A 20,009-nucleotide genomic window follows, 5' to 3' on the forward strand; every position below is an offset into this window, starting at 1 on the left:
GCCTATCATGTCTCTTCTGCCATTTCATCATGGCTGATTTATATTCCCCTCAGCCCCTGTCTTCTCCTTTGATGCCCTGACTAATCAAAAACCTATCAATCTCTGCTTTAAATATACTCAATGAGTAAGCCTCCACAGCAGCCTGTGGCAACAAATTCCACAGATTTACCACCCGCTAGCTAAAGAAATTCCTCTTCACCTTTGTTCTAAATGGACATCATTCTATTCTGAGGCTGTGCTGACTGGCCTTAAACCCACCCACCATAGGAAAAATCCTCCTCACATCTACTCTATCGTAACCTTTCCATATTTAATAGGTTTCAGTGAGATTCCCCCCACCATTCTTCTAAACTTGTGAGTACAGGCCGAAAGCTATCAAATGCTCCTCAGAATCAGAATCAGTTTTATTATCACCGGCATGTGACGTGAAATTTGTTAACTTAGCAGCAGCAGTTCAGTGCAATACATAATATAGCAGAGAGAGAAAAAAAAATAATAAATACAATAAAAATAATAATAATAATAAACAAGTAAATCAATTATGTATATTGAACAGATTTTTAAAATGTGCAAAAACAGAAATACTGTATATTAAAAAAAGTGAGGTAGTGTCCAAAGCTTCAATGTCCATTTAGGAATTGGATGGCAGAGGGGAAGAAACTGTTCCTGAATCGCTGAGTGTGTGCCATCAGGCTTCTGTACCTCCTACCTGATGGTAACAGTGAGAAAAGGGCATGCTCTGGGTGCTGGAGATCCTTAATAATGGACACTGCCTTTCCGAGACACCGTTCCCTAAAGATGTCCTGGGTACTTTGTAGGCTAGTACCCAAGATGGAGCTGACTAGGTTTACAACCTTCTGCAACCATTGTTGGGATCATTCTCGTGAACCTTCTCTGGACCCACTCCGGTTCCAGCAAGTCCTTTCCTAAGATAAGGGGCATAAAAACATCTTACAATGCTCCAAGTGTAGTCTGACCAATGCCTTATAAAGCTTGCTGTTATATTCTAGTCCTCTCAAAATGAATGCTAACATTGCATTTGCCTTCTGTGCCACTGACTCAACATGCAAGTTAACCATCAAGGAATCCTGCACAAGGACTGCCAAGTCCCTGTACACCTTCTACTTTTGAATTTTGTTCCTGTTTAGAAAATAGTCTACACCCTTATTCCTTCTACCAAAATGCGTGAACATATCTCAATTGTGGGAAAGTTATTGGAAGGTATCCTGAGGGACCAAATATTTAAGTATTTGGACAGACGAGGACTGATTAGGGATAGTCAGTGTGGCGTCATGTTTGGTAGGTCATGCCTAACCAATCTTAGAGTTATTCAAGGAAGTTACCAGAAAAATGCACGATCTTGAAATTCAGCTACAGATTGGCGAGTATGATATTGTGGCTATCTCTGAAACTTGGCTAAAGGATGGCTGCCATTGGGAGCTGAATGTCCAAGGATATACAGTGTATCGGAAAGATAGGTTAGGAGGCAAAGGGGGTGGTGTGGCCCTCTGTATAAGAAATAATATTAAATCATTAGAAAGGGATGACATAGGATCGGAAGGTATAGAATCTCTATGGATTCAGTTAAGAAATGGCAAGGGTAAAAGGACCCTAATGGCAGATGTATACAGGCCTCCAAACAGCAGCTGGGATGTGGATTACAAATTACAGCAGGAGATCAGAAGGGCAATGCCATGATAATCATTGGGGATTTTCACATGAAAGTGGATTGGGAAAACCAGATCAGTACTGGACCTCGACAGAGAATTTGTAGAATGTCTAAGGGATGGGTTTTCAGAACAGCTTGTTGTTGGGCCCACTAGGGGATCAGCTGTGTTGGATTGGGTGTTGTTCAGTGATCCAGAGGTGATAAGAGAGTTTAAGATTAAGGAATCCTTAGGGAACATGATCATAATATGGTCAAGTTCACTTTAAAATTTTAGAAGGAAAACTAAAATCCAATGTGTTGGTAGTTCAGTGGAATAAAGGAAATTACAATGGCATGAGGGGGGAACTGGCCAAAGTTGACTGGAAAGGGACTCAAGCAGGAAGGACAGCAGAGCAGAAATGGCTGGAGTTTCTGCGAAAAATAAGGGAAATGCAAGAAGAAATAAAAAGAAATTTTCGAATGGACGAAGGACACTACGGTGGCTGACAAGTGAAGTCAGAGCCAAAGTAAAAGCAAAAGAGAGGGCATACAAGGAAGCCAAAGCTAGTGGCAAGATAGAGGATTGGGGAGCTTTTAAAAACTTGCAGAAGGAAACTAAGAAGGTCATTAAAAAGGAAAAGATGAATTATGAAAGGAAGCTGGCGACTAATATCAAAGAAGATACTAAAAGCTTTTTTAAGTATTTAAAGACCATAAGACAAAGGAGCAGAAGTCGGCCATTCAGCCCATCGAGTCTGCTTCGCCATTCTCCCATTTAGTCCCACTCCCCCGCCTTCTCACCATAACCTTTGATGCCCTGGCTACTCAGATACCTATCAATCTCTGCCTTAAATACACCCAATGACTTGGCCTCCACTGCTGCCCGTGGCAACAGATTCCATAGATTCACCACCCTCTGGCTAAAAAAATTTCTTCGCATCTCTGTTCTGAATGGGCGCCCTTCAATCCTCAAGTCATGCCCTCTCGTACTAGACTCCCCCATCATGGGAAACAACTTTGCCACATCCAAACAAGAGGAATTCTGCAGATGCTGGAAATTCAAGCAATACACATTAAAGTGGTAAACGCAGCAGGCCAGGCAGCATCTCTAGGAAGAGGTACAGTCGACGTTTCAGGCTGAGACCCTTTGTCAGGATTAACTGAAGGAAGAGTTAGAAAGAGATTTAAAAGTGGGAGGGGGAGGGGGAGATCCAAAATGATAGGAGAAGACAGGAGGGGGAGGGATGGAGCCAAGAGCTGGACAGGTGATCACGTTCCAAGAAAGGATATATGGCTGTGATAGCGAGTCTGAGTCAAAATGTAGTCGAAAAGTTGAAGAGCAGAAGAAATTACAGATGAGGAGCAGTGAGACCGAAGAAACTTGTTTGCATTTTTAAATTCACTACTGCGAAGCCTCTTCCGGTGATGCCTACACTGAAGAAGTTTCACAGTGAACTAAATCATGTTATGATCACTGTCTCCTAAGGGTTCCTTCACCTCAATCTCTCTAATCACCTCTGGTTCATTACACAATACCCAGTCCAGTACAGCCGATCCCCTAGTGGGCTCAACAACAAGCTGTTCTAAAAAGCCATCTCGCAGACGTTCTACAAATTCTCTCTCTTGAGATCCAGTGCCGACCTGATTTTCCCAATCCACTCGCACGTTAAAATCCCCCACAATTATCAATACACTGCCCTTCTTACCAAAAAAGTCACGCTTCCCCCTCTGCCTACCTTCCTATCCTTCCGATACACCGTGTATCCTTGGACGTTCAGCTCCCAGAGACATGCATCCTTTAGCCAGGTCTCAGTGATGGCCACAATATCATACCTGCCAATCTGTAGCTGTACGACAAGATCATCCACTTTATTCCTTATGCTGCGTGCATTTAAGTATAACACCTTAAGACCAGTATTTGGTACTTTTCACTTTGATTGCACTGCAACTCATCCCAATGGCTACAAATTTGCCCCATCACCTGTCTGTCTTTCCTGACACCTTTACTGCTCACTATCTTAGACTTATTTCTGTTTTCCCCTTCCTCCGCTCTATCATTCCGGTTCCCATCCCTCTGTGAAATTAGTTTAAACCCTCCCTAACAGCTCTATTAAACCTTCCCACCAGGATATTGGTCCCCTTGGGGTTCAGGTGTAACCTGTCCATTTTGAACAGGTCATACTACCCCCAGAAAAGAGTTGAGGGTAGGACCAATAGAAAATGACGCTGGAGATACTGTAATGAGAGATGCAGAGGTGGAGAGGAACTGAATGCGTATTTTGCATCAGTCTTCACAGTGGAAGATGTCTGCAGTATACCAGACATTGAAGAGTGTCAGGGAAGTGAAATATGTGCAGAGGAAATTACGACTGAGAAGGTGCTCAGGAAGCTTAGTGGTCTGAGGGTGGATAAATCTCCTGGACCTGATGAAATGCATCCTTGGGTTCTGAAGGAAGTACCTGGAGAGATTGGGGGGCATTAACAATGAACTTTATACATGGCCTATCAGCAGCGTCAACAGAGCTCTACCAAGAGGGATTTCTCGCAGGTCGGTGGTGGTTATTTAAAAAGGGAGCTTCAAGAGCATTTGTCCATTGTACGTGGCCTACCAACAGCGTCAACAGAGCTCTACCAAGAGGGACTTCTCGCACTATCAGGGTGGCCATTGTCGGGAGTAGGCCTGTGGCAAGAGTAGAAGCGACAGGCTTTGGCTCAGAAGAGGCATCAGCTCTGTGTAAAGCATCTGTTAAGGTTTCCTTTTTATCTCCTTTCCCCCTCTTACTGTACCATTTAAATGGCTGTGGTGTGCTTGCTCTTCATGACAGATGTTGGAGAACTGGGAGACCCAGAGTCTCCCAGTTAACTACATCTGCCTGAAGTGCATCTGGCTGCAGCTCCTTGAAGATGGGGAGAGAATTCAAAATGCAGAGATGCAAAGGGAATTGGGAATCTTTGTGCAGGATACCCTAAAGGTTAATCTCCAGGTTGAGTCGGTGGTGAAGAAGGCGAATGCAATGTTGGCATTCGTTTCCAGAGGTATAGAATACAAGGGCAGGGATGTGATGTTGAGACTGTATAAGGTACTTGTGAGACGACACTTGGAGTATTCTGTGCAGTTTTGATCCTCATTTTAGGAAGGATATACTGACATTGGAGAGGGTTCAGAGAAGATTCATGAGAATGATTCCAGGAATGAAAGGGTTACCATATGAGGAACGTCTGGCAGCTCTTGGGCTGTATTCCCTGGAATTCAGGAGAATGAGGGGGGATCTCGTAGAAACATTCCAAATGTTAAAACGCCTGAAGAAGTTAGATATGGCAAAGTTATTTTCCATGGTAGGGGAACCTAGAACAAGAGGGCACAACTTCAGGTTCGAAGGTCGTCCATCTAGAACTGAGATGCAGAGAAATTACTTTAGTCAGAGGGTGATAAATCTGTGGAATTTGTTGCCACAAGCGGCTGTGGAGGCCAAGTCATGGGGTGTATTTAAGGCAGAGATAGATAGGTTCTGATTAGCCAGGGCATCAAAGCTGTGGGGAGAAGGCAGGGGAGTGGGGATGACTGGAGGAATTGTCTACATGGACTTTAGTAAGGCATTTGACAAGTATCACATGGGAGGCTGATCAAGAAGGTTCAGTCACTTGGCATGCAGGATGAGGTAGGTAGTAAACTGGATTAGACACTGGCTTTGTTGGTGAAGTTAAGAATGGTAGGAGAGGGTTGCCTGTCTGACTGGAGGCCTGTGACCAGTGGTGTGCCACAGGGATCAGTGCCGGGTCCTTTGTTGTTTGTCATCTGTATCAATGATCTGGATGATAATGTGGTGAACTGGATCAGTAAATTTGTAGGTGAGACCAAGATTGGGGGTGTAGTGGAGAGTGAAGAAGGCTGTCATGACTTGGAGAGGGTTCTACATCAGCTGGGAAAATGAGCTGAGAAATGGCAGATGGAATTTAATGCAAACAAGCGCGAGGTTCTGCACTTCGGTAAGACCAACCAGGGTAGGTCTTACACAGTGAACAGCCGGGCACTGAGGAGTCTGGTAGAACAAAGGGATCTGGGTATACAGATATATAATTCGTTGACAGTGGCATCACAGGTAGATAGGGTCGTAAAAAAAGCTTTTGGCTTGAGTAATCAATGTATTGACTACAGAAGGTGGGATGTTATGTTAAAGTTGTGTAAGACATTGGTGAGGCCTAATTTGGAGAATTGTGTGCAGTTTTAGACACCTACCTACAGGAAAGATGTTGAAACAAGGTTGAAAGTGTGCAGTGAAAATTTACAAGGATATTGTCGGGTTTGGAGGACCTGAGTTGTAAGGAAAGATTGAATAGGTTTACACTGTATTCGTTAGAACACAGAAGATTGAGAGGAGTTTTGATAGAGGTATACAAAATTACTTGTAGACCACAGTAATGTTTGTGGGTCTGTACATAACTCCCATCAGGGTTTTTATACCCTTGCAGTTTCTTAACTCTACCCAAAAATATTCTACACTCTGTCAACTCAATGATTAGATTTCATTTTTCCCAGCAGAGCCACACCACCCCCTGTGCCTACCTGTCTGTCCTTTGGATACAATGTGTATCCTTAAATGTTAAGTTCCCAACTGTGATCTTCTTTCAGCCACAACTCAATGGTGCCCACATCATACATGCTAATCTCTAATTCCACTACAAGATCATCTATCTAATTCCATAAACTATATGCATTCAAATATAAGACCTTCAGTCTTATATTGATCACCCTTTGCTATTTTATCCCCCATGTTACACTTGAGGTCATCCCACTGACTGCAATTTTGCCCTATCAATTGTTTGTCCTTCCTCAGAGTCTCACTACACACCGTTTGTAGTTATATACTAACTGCCCTATTCACTGGTTCCCATCCCCTTGCCAAATTAATTTAAACCCTCCACAACCTCTCTAGCAAACCTGCCTGCAAGAATATTGCTCCCCCTTGGGTTCAGATGTAACCCATCCTTTTTGTACAGGCCATACCTTCTCCAGAAGAAACCCCAACGATCCAGAAATCTGGGAGGTTTGCTATGGCGACTGGGAAGAGTTTAAACTAGAATTGTTGGGGGGTGGGAACCGAACTGAAGAGACTGAGGAAGAGGAGGTTGGATCACAAATAGAGAAAGCTTGGAGACAGTGTGTGAGGGAGGATAGGCAGGTGATAGAGAAGGGACGCGCTCAGACCAGTGGTTTGAGATATGTCTATATTAACGCAAGGAGTATAGGGAACAAAGTGGATGAGCTTAGAGCGTGGATCAGTACTTGGAAATATGATGTGGTGGCCATTACAAAGACTTGGATGGCTCAGGGACAGGAATGGTTACCTAGAGGGCTGGGTTTTAGATGTTTCAGAAAGGACAGGGAGGGAGGTAAAAGAGGTGGGGGCGAGGCACTGTTGATCAGAGATAGTGTCATGGCTGCAGAAAAGGTGGACGTCATGGAGGGATTGTCTACGGAGTCTCTGTGGGTGGAAGTTAGGAACAGGAAGGGGTCAATAACTCTACTGGGTGTTTTTTATAGGCCGCCCAATATTAGCAGGGATATCGAGGAGCAGGTAGGGAAACAGATCCTGGAAAGGTGTAATAATAACAGAGTTGTTGTGATGGGAGATTTTAATTTCCCAAATATTGACTGGCATCTCCCTAGAGCAAGGGGTCTAGATGGGGTGGAGTTTGTTAAGTGTGTTCAGGAAGGTTTTTTGACACAATATGTGGATAAGCCTACAAGAGGAGAGGCTGTACTTGATTTGGTATTGGGAAATGAACCTGATCAGGTGTCAGATCTCCCAGTGGGAGAGCATTTTGGAAATAGTGATCACAATTCTATCTCCTTTACAATAGCATTGGAGAGAGATAGGAACACACAAGTTAGAGAAATGTTTAATTGGAGTAATGGTAATTATGAGGCTATCAGGCAGGAACTTGGAAGCTTAAATTGGGAACAGATGTTCTCAGGGAAAGGTACGGAAGAAATGTGGCAAATATTCAGGAGATATTTGTGTGGAGTTCTGCAAAGGTACGTTCCAATGAAACAGGGAAGTTATAGTAGGATACGGGAACCATGGTGCACAAAGACTGTAGTAAATCTAGTCCAGAAGAAAAGAAAGCTTACGAAAGGTTCAGAGAGTTAGGTAATGTTAGAGATCTAGAAGATTATAAGGCCACCAGGAAGGAGCTTAAGAAGGAAATTAGGAGAGCCAGAAGGCCTTGGTGGGCAGGATTAGGGAAAACCCCAAGGCATTCTACAAGCATGTAAAGAGTAAGAAGATAAGACATGAAAGAATAGGACCTATCAAGTGTGACAGTGGGAAAGTGTGTATGAAACCGGAAGAGATAGCAGAGGTACTTAATGAATACTTTACTTCAGTATTCACTATGGAAAAGGATCTTGGTGATTGTAGGGATGACTTACAGCAAACTGAAAAGCTTGAGCATGTAGATATTAAGAAAGAGGATGTGCTGGAGCTTTTGGAAAGCATCAAGTTGGATAAGTCACTGAGACCGGATGAGATGTACCCCTGGTGGGAGGCAGGGGATGAGATTGTTGAGTTGCTGGCGATGATCTTTGCATCATCAATGAGAACAGGAGAGGTCCTGGAGGACTGGAGGGTTGGGGATGTTGTTCCCTTATTCAAGAAGAGGAGTAGAGATAGCCCAGGAAATTATAGACCAGTGAGTCTTACTTTAGTGTTTGGTAACTTAATGGAGAAGATCCTGAGAGGCAGGATTTATGAACATTTGGAGAGGTATAATATGATTAGGAATAGTCAGCATGGCTTTGTCAAGGGCAGGTCGTGCCTTATGATCCTGATTGAATTTTTTAAGGATGTGACTAAACATATTGATGAAGGAAGAGCAGTAGATGTAGTGTATATGGATTTCAGCAAAGCATTTGATAAGGTACCCCATGCAAGACTTATTGAGAAAGTAAGGAGGCATGGGATCCAAGGGGACATAGTTTTGTGGATCCAGAACTGGCTTGCCCACAGAAGGCAAAGGGTGGTTGTAGATGGGTCGTATTCTGCATGGAGGTCAGTGACCAGTGGTGTGCCTCAGGGATCTGTCCTGGGACCCTTACTCTTCGTGATTTTTATAAATGACCTGGATGAGGAAGTGGAGGGATGGGTTAGTAAATTTGCTGATGACACAAAGGTTAGGGGTGTTGTGGATAGTGTGGAGGGCTGTCAGTGGTTACAGCGGGATATTGATAGGATGCAAAACTGGGCTGAGAAGTGGCAGATGGAATTCAACCCAGGTAAGTGTGAAGTGGTTCATTTTGGTTGGTCAAATATGTTGGCAGAATATAGTATTAATGATAAGACTCTTGGCAGTGTGGAGGATCAGAGAGATCTTGGGGTCCGAGTCCACAGGACACTCAAAGGAGCTGCGTAGGTTGTCTCTGTGGTTAAGAAGGCATACATCAATTGGCCTTCATCAATTGTGGGATTGAATTTAGCAGCCGAGAGGTAACGTTGCAGCTATATAAGACCCTGGTCAGACCCCACTTGGAGTACTGTGCTCAGTTCTGGTCGCCTCACTACAGGAAGGATGTGGAAACCATAGAAAGGGTGCAGAGGAGATTTACAAGGATGTTGCCTGGATTGGGGAGCATGCCTTAAGAAAACAGGTTGAGTGGACTCGACCTTTTCTCCTTGGAGCGACGGAGGATGAGAGGTGACCTGATAGAGGTGTATAAGATGATGAGAGGCATTGATCGTGTGGATAGTCAGAGGCTTTTTCCCAGGGCTGAAATGGTTGCCACAAGAGGACACAGGTTTAAGGTGCTGGGGAGTAGGTACAGAGGAGATGTCAGGGGTAAGTTTTTTACTCAGAGAGTGGTGAGTACATGGAATGGGCTGCTGGCAACGGTGGTGGAGGCGGATACGATAGGGTCTTTTAAGAGACTTTTGGATAGGTACATGGAGCTTATAAAAATAGAGGGCTATGGGTAAGCCTAGTAATTTCTAAGATAGGGACCATGTTTGGCACAACTTTGTGGGCCGGAGGGCCTGTATTGTGCTGTAGGTTTTCTATGTTTCTGTGTTTCTAAATCTGAAACCTTGTCCCCTGCACCAGTTCTTCTGCCACATACTCATGGAAAATTCCTATCTTTACTCTCGCTGGCGTGTGGCACAGGCAGCAATCCACAGATGACTACCCTGGAGATTTCAGCTTTCTACCTAGCTCCCTATATTCTCTCTTGAGGAGCTCCTTGCTTTTCCTGTCTCTGTCACTGGTACCAATATGTACCACAACTTCTGACTGCTCACCTTCACCCTTTAGAATGCCTTGGACCTGATCTGAGAGTCAGAGAAAAGTACAGCACAGAAACAGGCCCTTCGGTCCATCTAGACCGTGCTGAACTATGTAAACTGCCTACTCCCATCAGCCTGCACTGGGACCATAGCCCTCCATGCCCCTACCATCCACGTACCTATCCAAACTTCTCTCAAACATTGAAATTCAGCTTGCAGGCACCAGTTCATTCCACACTGTCATGACCCTCTCAGTGAAGATGTTTCTCCTTCATGTTCCCCTTAAACTTTTCAGCTTTTAGTCTTAACCTATGACCTCTGGTTGTAATTCCTACCGAACCTCAGTGGAAAAAGCCTGCTTGCATCTACCCTATCTATACCCCTCATAGTTTTATACTCCTCTATCAAATCTCCTCTCAATTTTCTATGTTCCAAAGAGTAAACTCCCTGACCGTGACACCTGGGTGACAGGCACAATGGACAGATGTCTTGCCCCTTTTGCCATCTTATTCTTTGTTTTCATAGAGTAATGGATTTCAAATGTCTGTAAACACTTTGGAAAAATTATGTTCAATATTGCTAATTTAAGGATGAAAGTATGTGGACTGCCCCAGTACATCCATACCCTCTGGTGTATTTCCTGTTAACACAAACCAAGCATTTCACTCCATGTTTCAATGGATATGTGATAGATAAATTGGAATCTTCAATCTAAAAGACTCACCTTCTGCTCAAAGGAGAATCACAGTTATACATAGAACAGGAACAGGTCCTTCGACCCACCTTCATGCCAAACAGTTTAAATTGCTTACCCCTATCAACCTGCACTGGGATCAGAGCCCCCCATACCCCACTTCCCGTGCCAAGATGAGGCCACCCTCAGGGTGAAGGAGCAACACCTTATATTCTATCTGGGTAGCCTCTTGCCTGGACATGAATATCGACTTCTCCTTCCAGTAAAAAAAAATCCTCCCCCTCCCCTTCTATTCCCTGCTCTGGCCTCTTTTGTCATCTCACCTGCCTATCACCCTCTCCTAGATCCCCTCCTCCTTCCCCTTCTCCCATAGTGAACTCTCCTTTCCTTTTAGATTCCTTCCTCTCCAGTCCTCTACCTTTCCTACCCACCTGGCTTCACCTATCACCTTATAGCTATCTTCCACTCCTCTCCCCCACCTTTTTATTCTGGCTTCTTCCACCTTCCTTTCCAGTCTTGAAGAAGGGTCTTGGCCTGAAACGTTGACTGTTTATTCATTTCCATAGATGCTGCCTGACCAGCTGAGTTCCTCCAGCATTTTGTGTGTGTTGCTTTGGGTTTCCAGCATCGGCAGAATCTCTTGTGTTTACTCTTTTCCGTAGATGTTGCCTGACCAGCTGAGTTCGTCCAGCAGCTTGTGTGTGTTACTCTGAATTTCCAGCATCGGCAGAATCTCTTGTGTTTATGATTTTCTGCCAGTCTGCCTCTTCATATCTTAACACACTGCTATCATCTATAAACAGCTTGCATCCAGAAACTTCTTTTTTTCCACAGGCTACACACATTCCGACAAGTTCCGCATTTCCGGATACTGGTTTGCGGGGGAGATGGGACAGTTGGTTGGGTTCTGGGAGTGCTGGAAGACATTCGACACAAGCTGGCCTGTCCGGTGCCTCCTGTCGCAGTGTTACCTCTGGGAACAGGTGAGGCTCTTGGAAGGGCTGTAGGAGTGTGGGTGTGAGGAACACAACGCTTTTCTGCCATTCACGCGACTGCCTGTAAGGAGTTTTATGTTAGACCAAAAGATATAGGAACAGAAGTAGGCCATTCGGCCCATTGAGTCTGCTCTGCCATTCAGTCATATTCCCTGCATTCCTATTTGGGTCTCCTCTGAGAGCGCCAGCTTCCTCCCACATTCCAAAGACATACGTGTTTTGATTGGAGAAAGGCAAGGAGATGTGAAAGGATTTAGGAGTGGATTGGGACAATTTGGTTTATGGGAAGGATGTAAAAGAGAAATGGAGGTCATTTAAAGGTGAAATTTTGAGGGTGCAGGATCTTTATGTTCCTGTTAGGTTGAAAGGAAAGGTTAAAAGTTTGAGAGAGCCATGGTTTTCAAGGGATATTGGAAACTTGGTTCGGAAAAAGAGAGGGATCTACAATAAATATAGGCAGCATGGAGTAAACAAGATACTCGAGCAATATGAAGAATGTAAAAAGAATCTTAAGAAAGAAATTAGAAAAGCTAGAAGAAGATACAAGGTTAGTTTGGCAAGTAAGGTGAAAATAAATCCCAAGGGTTTCTACAGTTATATTAATAGCAAAAGGATAGTGAGGGATAAAATTGGTCCCCTACAGAATCAGAGTGGACAGCTATGTGTGGAACCAAAAGAGATGGGGGAGATTTTGGACAATTTCTTTTCTTCAATATTCACTAAGGAAAAGGATATTGAATTGTGTAAGGTAAGGGAAACAGATATGGGGAAGTTATGGAAACTATGACGATTAAAGAAGAGGAAGTATTGGCACTTTTAAGGAATGTAAAAGTGAATAAGTCTCCGGGTCCTGACAGGATATTCCCTAGGACCTTGAGGGAAGTTAGTGTAGAAATAGCAGGGGCTCTTATGTTATTAGAGGTCTAAGTAGAGACACATGGTTATTATATTGATATTTATTTCTGCCATGTTTGTTTTTATTTTATGGATAATTTTATGTTTTGTAAGCTATAATTTACATAATTTCAACACTGACTCAAGGGTTCGGGGAAAAGTTTGTCAAAGAATTTAATAAAATTTAAATCATAAAAAAAAGAATGGGAAGAAGGCAAAGGGAAGGAAATTATAGGCCAGTTAGCCTATCCTCAGTGGTTGGGAAAGAGTTGGAGTCTATTATTAAGGATGAAGTTTCGAGGTACTTAGAGACTTGATAAAATAAGTCAAAGTCAGCATGGTTTTTGTAAAGGGAAATCTTGCCTGACAAATCTGTTAGAGTTCTTCAAGGAAGTAACAAGCAGGGTGGACAAAGGAGAGGCAGTGGATATCACTTACTTGGGTTTTCAGAAGACATTTGATAAGGTGCCACACATGAGGCTGCTTAACAAGATAAAATCCCATGGTAATACAGGAAAGATACTGGCATGGATAGGGGAATAGCTGACAGGCAGGAGGCAGCAAGTGGGAATAAAAGGGGCCTGTTCTCCTTGATTGCCAGTGACTAGTGGTGTTCCTCAGGGGTCAGTATTGGAACCGCTACTTTTCACGTTGTTTGTCAATGATTTGGATAATGGAATTGATAGCTTTGTGGCAAAGTTTGCAGATGATACGAAGATAGGTAGAGGGGTAGGTAGTGCTGAGGAAGCAATGTGATTAAAGCAGGACTTTGATAGATTGGAAGAATGGGCAAAAAAAGTGGCTGATGGAATACAGTGTTGAGAAATGTATGATAATGTATTTTAGTAAAAGGAACAATAATGCAAACTATTATCTAAATGGGGAGAAGGTTCAAACATCAGAGGTGCAGAGGGGCTTAGGAGTCCTCGTGCAAGGCCCCCAGAAGGCTAATTTACAGGTTGAGTCTGTGGTAAGGAAGACAAATGCAATGTTGGTATTTATTTCAAGAGGAATAGAATATAAGAGCAAGGAGATAATGCTGAGTCTTTATAAGAGACTAGTCAGGCCGCACTTGGAGTATTGTCAACAGTTTTGGGCCCCATATCTCAGAAAGGATGTGTTGTCATTGGAGAGAGTCCAGAGGAGGTTCACGAGGATGATTCCAGGAATGAAGGGGATTAACATATGAGGAGCGTTTGGCAGCTTTGGTCGTGTACTCACTGGAATTTAGAATAATGTGGGTGGATCTCATTGAAACCTACTGAATGTTGAAAGGATTGGATAGGGTGGATGTGGAGACGATGTTTCCTATAGTTGGGGTATCCTGAACTACAGGGCACAGCCTCAAAATTTTGCGGTGATCCTTTAGAATTTTTTAAGCCAGAGTGTAGTGAATCTGTGGAATGCTCTGCCACAGACAGCGGTGGAGACCAAGTCTGTGGGTATATTTAAGGTGGAAGTTGATCATTGCCTGATTGGTCACAACATGAAAGGATATGGTGAGAAGGCACGTGTAGAGGGTTGAGTAGGAGCTGGGATCAGCCATGATGGAATGGCCTGATTGTGCTCCTATATCTTATGATCTTATGGTGCAAACCGGGGATGAAATGAGCCATTTCTACACTGCTGTGTCCCTACCTTCCTTTCTAAAGGCAATGACTTGGCAAGGGTGTTGCGATGGGGAGCTGGCTACACCAATGAGGATCCCTTCTCCATTCTGCTGGCCGTTGATGAAGCAGAAGAGGTTCTCATGGATCGTTGGACAATCCTCCTCGATGGCCAAGGCTTTACTGATGACAGAGATGGTGGTGCCCCTGAAATGGAACCACCAAAGGTATTTGTAAAGAGAAAAGCTATTTGAATAAGAACCCTTGTGAGATTCAACATGGTGTAGTAGGAATTATTGATCTTAGAAATGGTCGCAAAGGGTGAGGTGGGCCTACGCCACCCTTCACCAGTCACATGGGTAGAATGCAGTGTTATCTTTGTGTGTGCTCTGTTCTAGAACACTCCGCGGGGCCCAGCCATTCACTTTGTATGTCCTGCCTTGGTTTAACTTCTCTAAGAGCATCACTTTGTACTGCCGTTCATTTGCCAACTTTCATAGTTAATCAACGTCCTGTTGTAACCTTAGACAGCCTTCTTCAATGTCCACCATACTACCAAGTTTAGTGTCATCTGCATACTTAATAATCATTCTCATCTTACCCATCAGTCGCTGTTCACACCAATGGTCACAGGATTCCAATATGAAATATTCCACTGCCACTTTCAGATTTCCACCACGAAGCATATTTTGTATTTAATTAGCAAGCTCAACTCTGTGGTCTACAGTTGGGGACCAAGTGGCACCTTGTCAAAAGCTTTCCTAGAGTCCATGTACATGAAGTATATTGTCCTGTCTTCTTCAGTCCTTTTGCTCACTTCTTCAAAAGCAAACTTAATGAAATTCGTGAGAAGTGATTTTCCACACACAAAGCCATGCTGACCATAATACGTAGCAACAAAATTAGGCCATGCGGCCCATCGAGGCTGCTCACCCATTCCATCATGGCTCATTCCGGATCCCACTCAACCCCATACACCTGCCTTCTCGCTATATCCTGTGATGCCCTAACCGATCAGGAAATGATCAATTTCCGCCTTTAGCATACCCATGGAATTAGAATCGACCGCAGTCTGTGGCAGAGCATTCCACAGATTCACCACTCTCTGGCTAAAAATATTCCTCTTTCCCTCCGTTTGTAAAAGGTTGACTCTCAGTTTTAAGGCTGTCCCCTCTAATTCTGGATACCCCCACTATAGGAAACATCCTCTCCACATCCACCCGATCTAATCCTTTCAACATTTGGTAGGTTTCAATGAGATCCCACACATTCTTCTAAATTCCAGTAACCAAAGCTGCCAAACACTCCTCATATGTTAACCCCTTCATTCCTGGAATCATCCTCATTAACTTCCTCTGGGCTCTGTCCAATTACAACACATCCTTTCTGAGATACGGGGCCTTAAACTATTGACAGTACTCCAAGTGTGGCCTTCTTAACCTTCTGGGAGCCCTGCATGAGGACTTCTGAGTCCCTCTGCATCTCTGATGTTTGAACCTTCTCCCCATTTAGATTATCGTCCACACTACTGTTCCCTTTACCAAAATGCATTATCATACATTTTCCAACACTGTATTCCATCGGCCACTTTTTTGCCCATTCGACCAATTTGTCCAAGTCCTGCTGCAATCACATTGCTTCCTCAGCACTACCTACCCCTCCACCTATCTCCATATCATCCGCAAACTTTGCCACAAAGCCATCAATTCCATTATCCAAATTATTGACAAACAATGTGAAAAGTAGCGGTTCCAATACTGACTCCTGAGGAACACCACTAGTCACTGACAACCAACCAGAAAAGGCCCCCTTTATTCCCACTCACTGCCTCCTGTCTGTCAGCTATCTGTCAGCCATCGGCTGTACATGCCAGTAACTTTCCCGTAATGCCACAGGATTTTATCTTGTTAGGCAGCCTCCTGTGTGGCACCTTATCAAATACCTTCTGAAAATCCAAGTAAATGATATCTGCTGCCTCTCCTTTGTCCACCCTGCTCGTTACTTCCTCGAAGAACTCTAACAGATTTGTCAGGCAAGATTTCCCTTTACAAAAACCATGCTGACTTTGACTTATTTTATCATTAGTCTCTAAGTACCTCGAAACCTCATCCTTAATAATAGACTCGAACATTTTCCCAACCACTACGGGTAGGTTAACTGGCCTATAATTTCCTTTCTTTTCCTTTTCTCCCTTCTTAAAGGGTGGTGTGGCATTTGCAATTTTCCAGTCCTCCAGAACCATGCCAGAATCAAGTGATTCTTGAAAGATCCGTGAAATGCATCTGCTATCTCTTCAGCAACCTCTCTCAGGACTCTGGAATGTAGTCCATCTGGTCCAGGTGACTTATCCACCTTAAGACCTTTGAGTTTGCCGAGCATTTTTTCCTTTGTCATAGCAATGGCACTCACTCCTGCTCCCTGACACTCACTGACCTCTGGCACACTGCTAATGTCTTCCACAGTGAAGACAGATGCAAAGTACTCATTAAGTTCATCTGCCATTTCTTTGTCTCCCATTACTACCTCACCAGTTTCATTTTCAGTGGTTGAATATTAACTCCCACCTTCCTTTTACTCTTAAAATAACTGAAAAAACTTTTGGTATCCTACTTTATATTATTGGCAATCCTTATCTAAGAGTCTCTTAAATGTCCTTAATGTATTAGCCTCTACCACCACCCTGACAGCTCATTCCACACACCCACCTTCCTCTGTGTAAAAAAAAACTTACTTCTGACATCCCCCGTCCCCCCAAAACTTCCCTTCACTCACCTTAAATGAATTTCCTCTTGTTTTAGCCATTTCCACCCTGGGAAAAAGTTTCTGGCTATCTACTCAAAATAAAACTCTTACCATCTTGTACACTTCTATCAAATCACCTCTCATCCTCCTCCACTCCAAAGATCCTGGTTCACTCAACTTTCCTCCTAAGACATACTCTCTTAGCCAGGCAGCATCCTAGTAAATCTCCTCTGCACCCTCTCTAAAACTTCCACATTCTTCCTGTAATGTGGTGACCAGAGCTGAACTTTATACTCCACAAGGGTGATCTAACCAGGGTTTTATAGAGTTGTCGCATTCCCTCGCAGTTGTGGAACTGAATCCCCAACTCCCAACTAATGAAGGCCAGCACATCGTACACTTTCTGAATCACCTTATCAATTTCTGTGGCAAGTCTGAGGGATCTGATGAATGGTTCAATGATGGGGCAAGTGAAGTTGAGTGAAATTGTCCCCTCTAGTTCAGGAGCCTGATCATAGAGGGGTACTAACTGTTCCTGAGCCTGGTGTTGTGAGTCCTGAAGCTCCCGTACCAATGGTATAGTGAGAAGAGAGTGTGACAGTGGGGGTCCCTGATGATGGATGCTGCTTCCCTCTGACATTTTGTGTAGATGTGCTCAATGGTAGGGAGGCCTTTACCCGTGCTGGACTGGCCGTATTCACTACTTCTTGTAGGATTTTCTGTTCAAGAGCATTGGTGTTTCCATACCAGGTTGTGATGCAGCCAGTCAATATATTCTCCACCAAAAATCTATAGAAGCTTGTCAAAGATTTAGTTGTCAACCTGAATCTCCACCAACTTCTGAGGAAGTAGAGGCACTGCCGTACTTTATTTGTAATGCAACTTACGTGCTGGGCTCAGGTCATATCCTTACACCAAGGAATTTAAATTGCTGACCCTCTCCGCCTCTGACCTCCCAATGAGCACTGGCTCTTGGAATTCCGGTTTGCTCCTCCTGAAGTCCTTGGACTTGCGTCATAGTCATAGTCATACTTTACTGACCCCGGGGGAAATTGGTTTTCGTTACAGTTGCACCATAAATAATAAATAGTAATAAAACCATAAATAGTTAAATAGTAATATGTAAATTATTTATGCAGGAAATAAGTCCAGGACCAGCCTATTGGCTCAGGGTGTCTGACCCTCCAAGGGAGGAGTTGTAAAGTTTGATGGCCACAGGCAGGAATGACTTCCTATGACGCTCAGTGCTGCATCTCAGTGGAATGAGTCTCTGGCTGAATGTACTCCTGTGCCCACCCAGTACATTATGTAGTGGATAGGAGACATTGTCCAAGATGGCATGCAACTTAGACAGCATCCTCTTTCCAGACACCACCGTGAGAGAGTCCAGTTCCATCCCCACAACATCACTGGCCTTACGAATGAGTTTGTTGATTCTGTTGGTGTCTGCTACCCTCAGCCTGCTGCCCCAGCACACAACAGCAAACATGATCACACTGGCCACCACAGACTCGTAGAACATCCTCAGCATCGTCCGGCAGATGTTAAAGGACCTCAGTCTCCTCAGGAAATAGAGATGGCTGTGACCCTTCTTGTAGACAGCCTCAGTGTTCTTTAACCAGTCCAGTTTATTGTCAATTTGTATCCCCAGGTATTTGTAATCCTCCACCATGTCCACACTGACCCTCCTGGATGGAAACAGGGGTCACCGGTATCTTAGCTCTCCTCAGGTCTACCACCAGCTCCTTACTCTGTTTCACATTAAGCTGCAGATATTTCTGCTCACACCATGTGACAAAGTTTCCTACCGTAGCCCTGTACTCAGCCTCATCTCCCTTGCTGATGCATCCAACTATGGCAGAGTCATCCGAAAACTTCTGAAGATGACAAGACTCCGTGCAGTAGTTGAAGTCCGAGGTGTAAATGGTGAAGAGAAGGGGAGACAAGACAGTCCCCTGTGGAGCCCCAGTGCTGCTGATCACTCTGTCGGACACACAGTGTTGCAAGCACACGTACTGTGGTCTGCCATCAGAGCCCCCTGTTTTCTGTGCAAGACAATTCTTAATATGAGTTATATTGAGTTCTTAATATGAGTAATATGAATACCACACAGAACTTTGCAAGAACTGGGGAAGTTATGAAGAACGATGGTCAAGATTGTGTTTTTGGAATTAAGAAGAATGAGGGAGATTTAAATAAGATGAATATAGTTGTGAGACACCCAAAAATAACTGAGGTCAACAGCATGACTTTCTTCAGCAAAAAAGGACAGGAATTAATGTCACAGAAAAGTACACACAGAAAAAAAGCCCTTTGGCCCATCTAGTATGTGCCAAACCATTTAAACTGCCTATTTGAACGGTCTGCACCTGCTGTATCGCCCTCCATACCCCTACCATCCACGTACCTACCCAAACTTCACTTAAACATTCTGTCACGTACCCTGTGACGGGATAAAGAACCAGCAGAAATGGAAAACACTTTGGAGTCTGGTATTGCTGTTCACTAACACTCGTTTATTAGTAACTACGCAATACAGTAATATAAAATCAGATAATTCAAACAGATTAGTAATGATTATATATGTGTGTGTGTGGAAATATAGAAACCAAGCTTCTACAAGCCTACGTGTAAATAGATACAGTCTTACGGTGATAAGTAAAGTTCAGTTCAGTTCGTGGCATTCAGCTGAGTAGTGATGGAGAGAGAGAGAGGTGTTTAGTTCTTCAGGTGAGCTGATGCCGTCGATCTTCCCGTTGTCCTCCGAAACTCACCCAACCTATCCAAGTCACTATTGAATAGATTAAAAAAACATGCAAAAACAGAAATTATATATTAAAAAAAAGTGAGGTGGTGTCCAAAGATTTAACACCTATTTAGGAATCAGGTGGCAGAGGGGAAGAAGCTGTTCCTGAATCACTGAGTCATAGTCATAGTCATAGTCATACTTTATTGATCCCGGGGGAAATTGGTTTTCGTTACAGTTGCACCATAAATAATTAAATAGTAATAAAACCATAAATAGTTAAATAGTAATATGTAAATTATGCCAGTAAATTATGACACAAGTCCAGGACCAGCCTATTGGCTCAGGGTGTCTGACCCTCCAAGGGAGGAGTTGTAAAGTTTGATGGCCACGGCAGGAATGACTTC

The 20,009-nt window shown here is 43.7% G+C and overlaps 1 protein-coding gene across 1 annotated transcript in view; it reads left to right on the forward strand.

Moving 5' to 3' along the window:
* The window catches only part of LOC134343814 (diacylglycerol kinase theta-like), a 231,988-nt gene that overhangs the window by 180,672 nt on the left and 31,307 nt on the right, over window positions 1-20,009 (forward strand). Inside the window, exons 17-18 of the mRNA XM_063042563.1 lie at window positions 11,453-11,601; window positions 14,160-14,341. Of these exons, the coding sequence (XP_062898633.1) occupies window positions 11,453-11,601; window positions 14,160-14,341 (331 nt within the window). The remainder of the gene's footprint in view (window positions 1-11,452; window positions 11,602-14,159; window positions 14,342-20,009) is intronic.

Source organism: Mobula hypostoma, chromosome 3 (assembly GCF_963921235.1).
Source record: "Mobula hypostoma chromosome 3, sMobHyp1.1, whole genome shotgun sequence".
NCBI lineage: Eukaryota > Metazoa > Chordata > Chondrichthyes > Myliobatiformes > Myliobatidae > Mobula > Mobula hypostoma.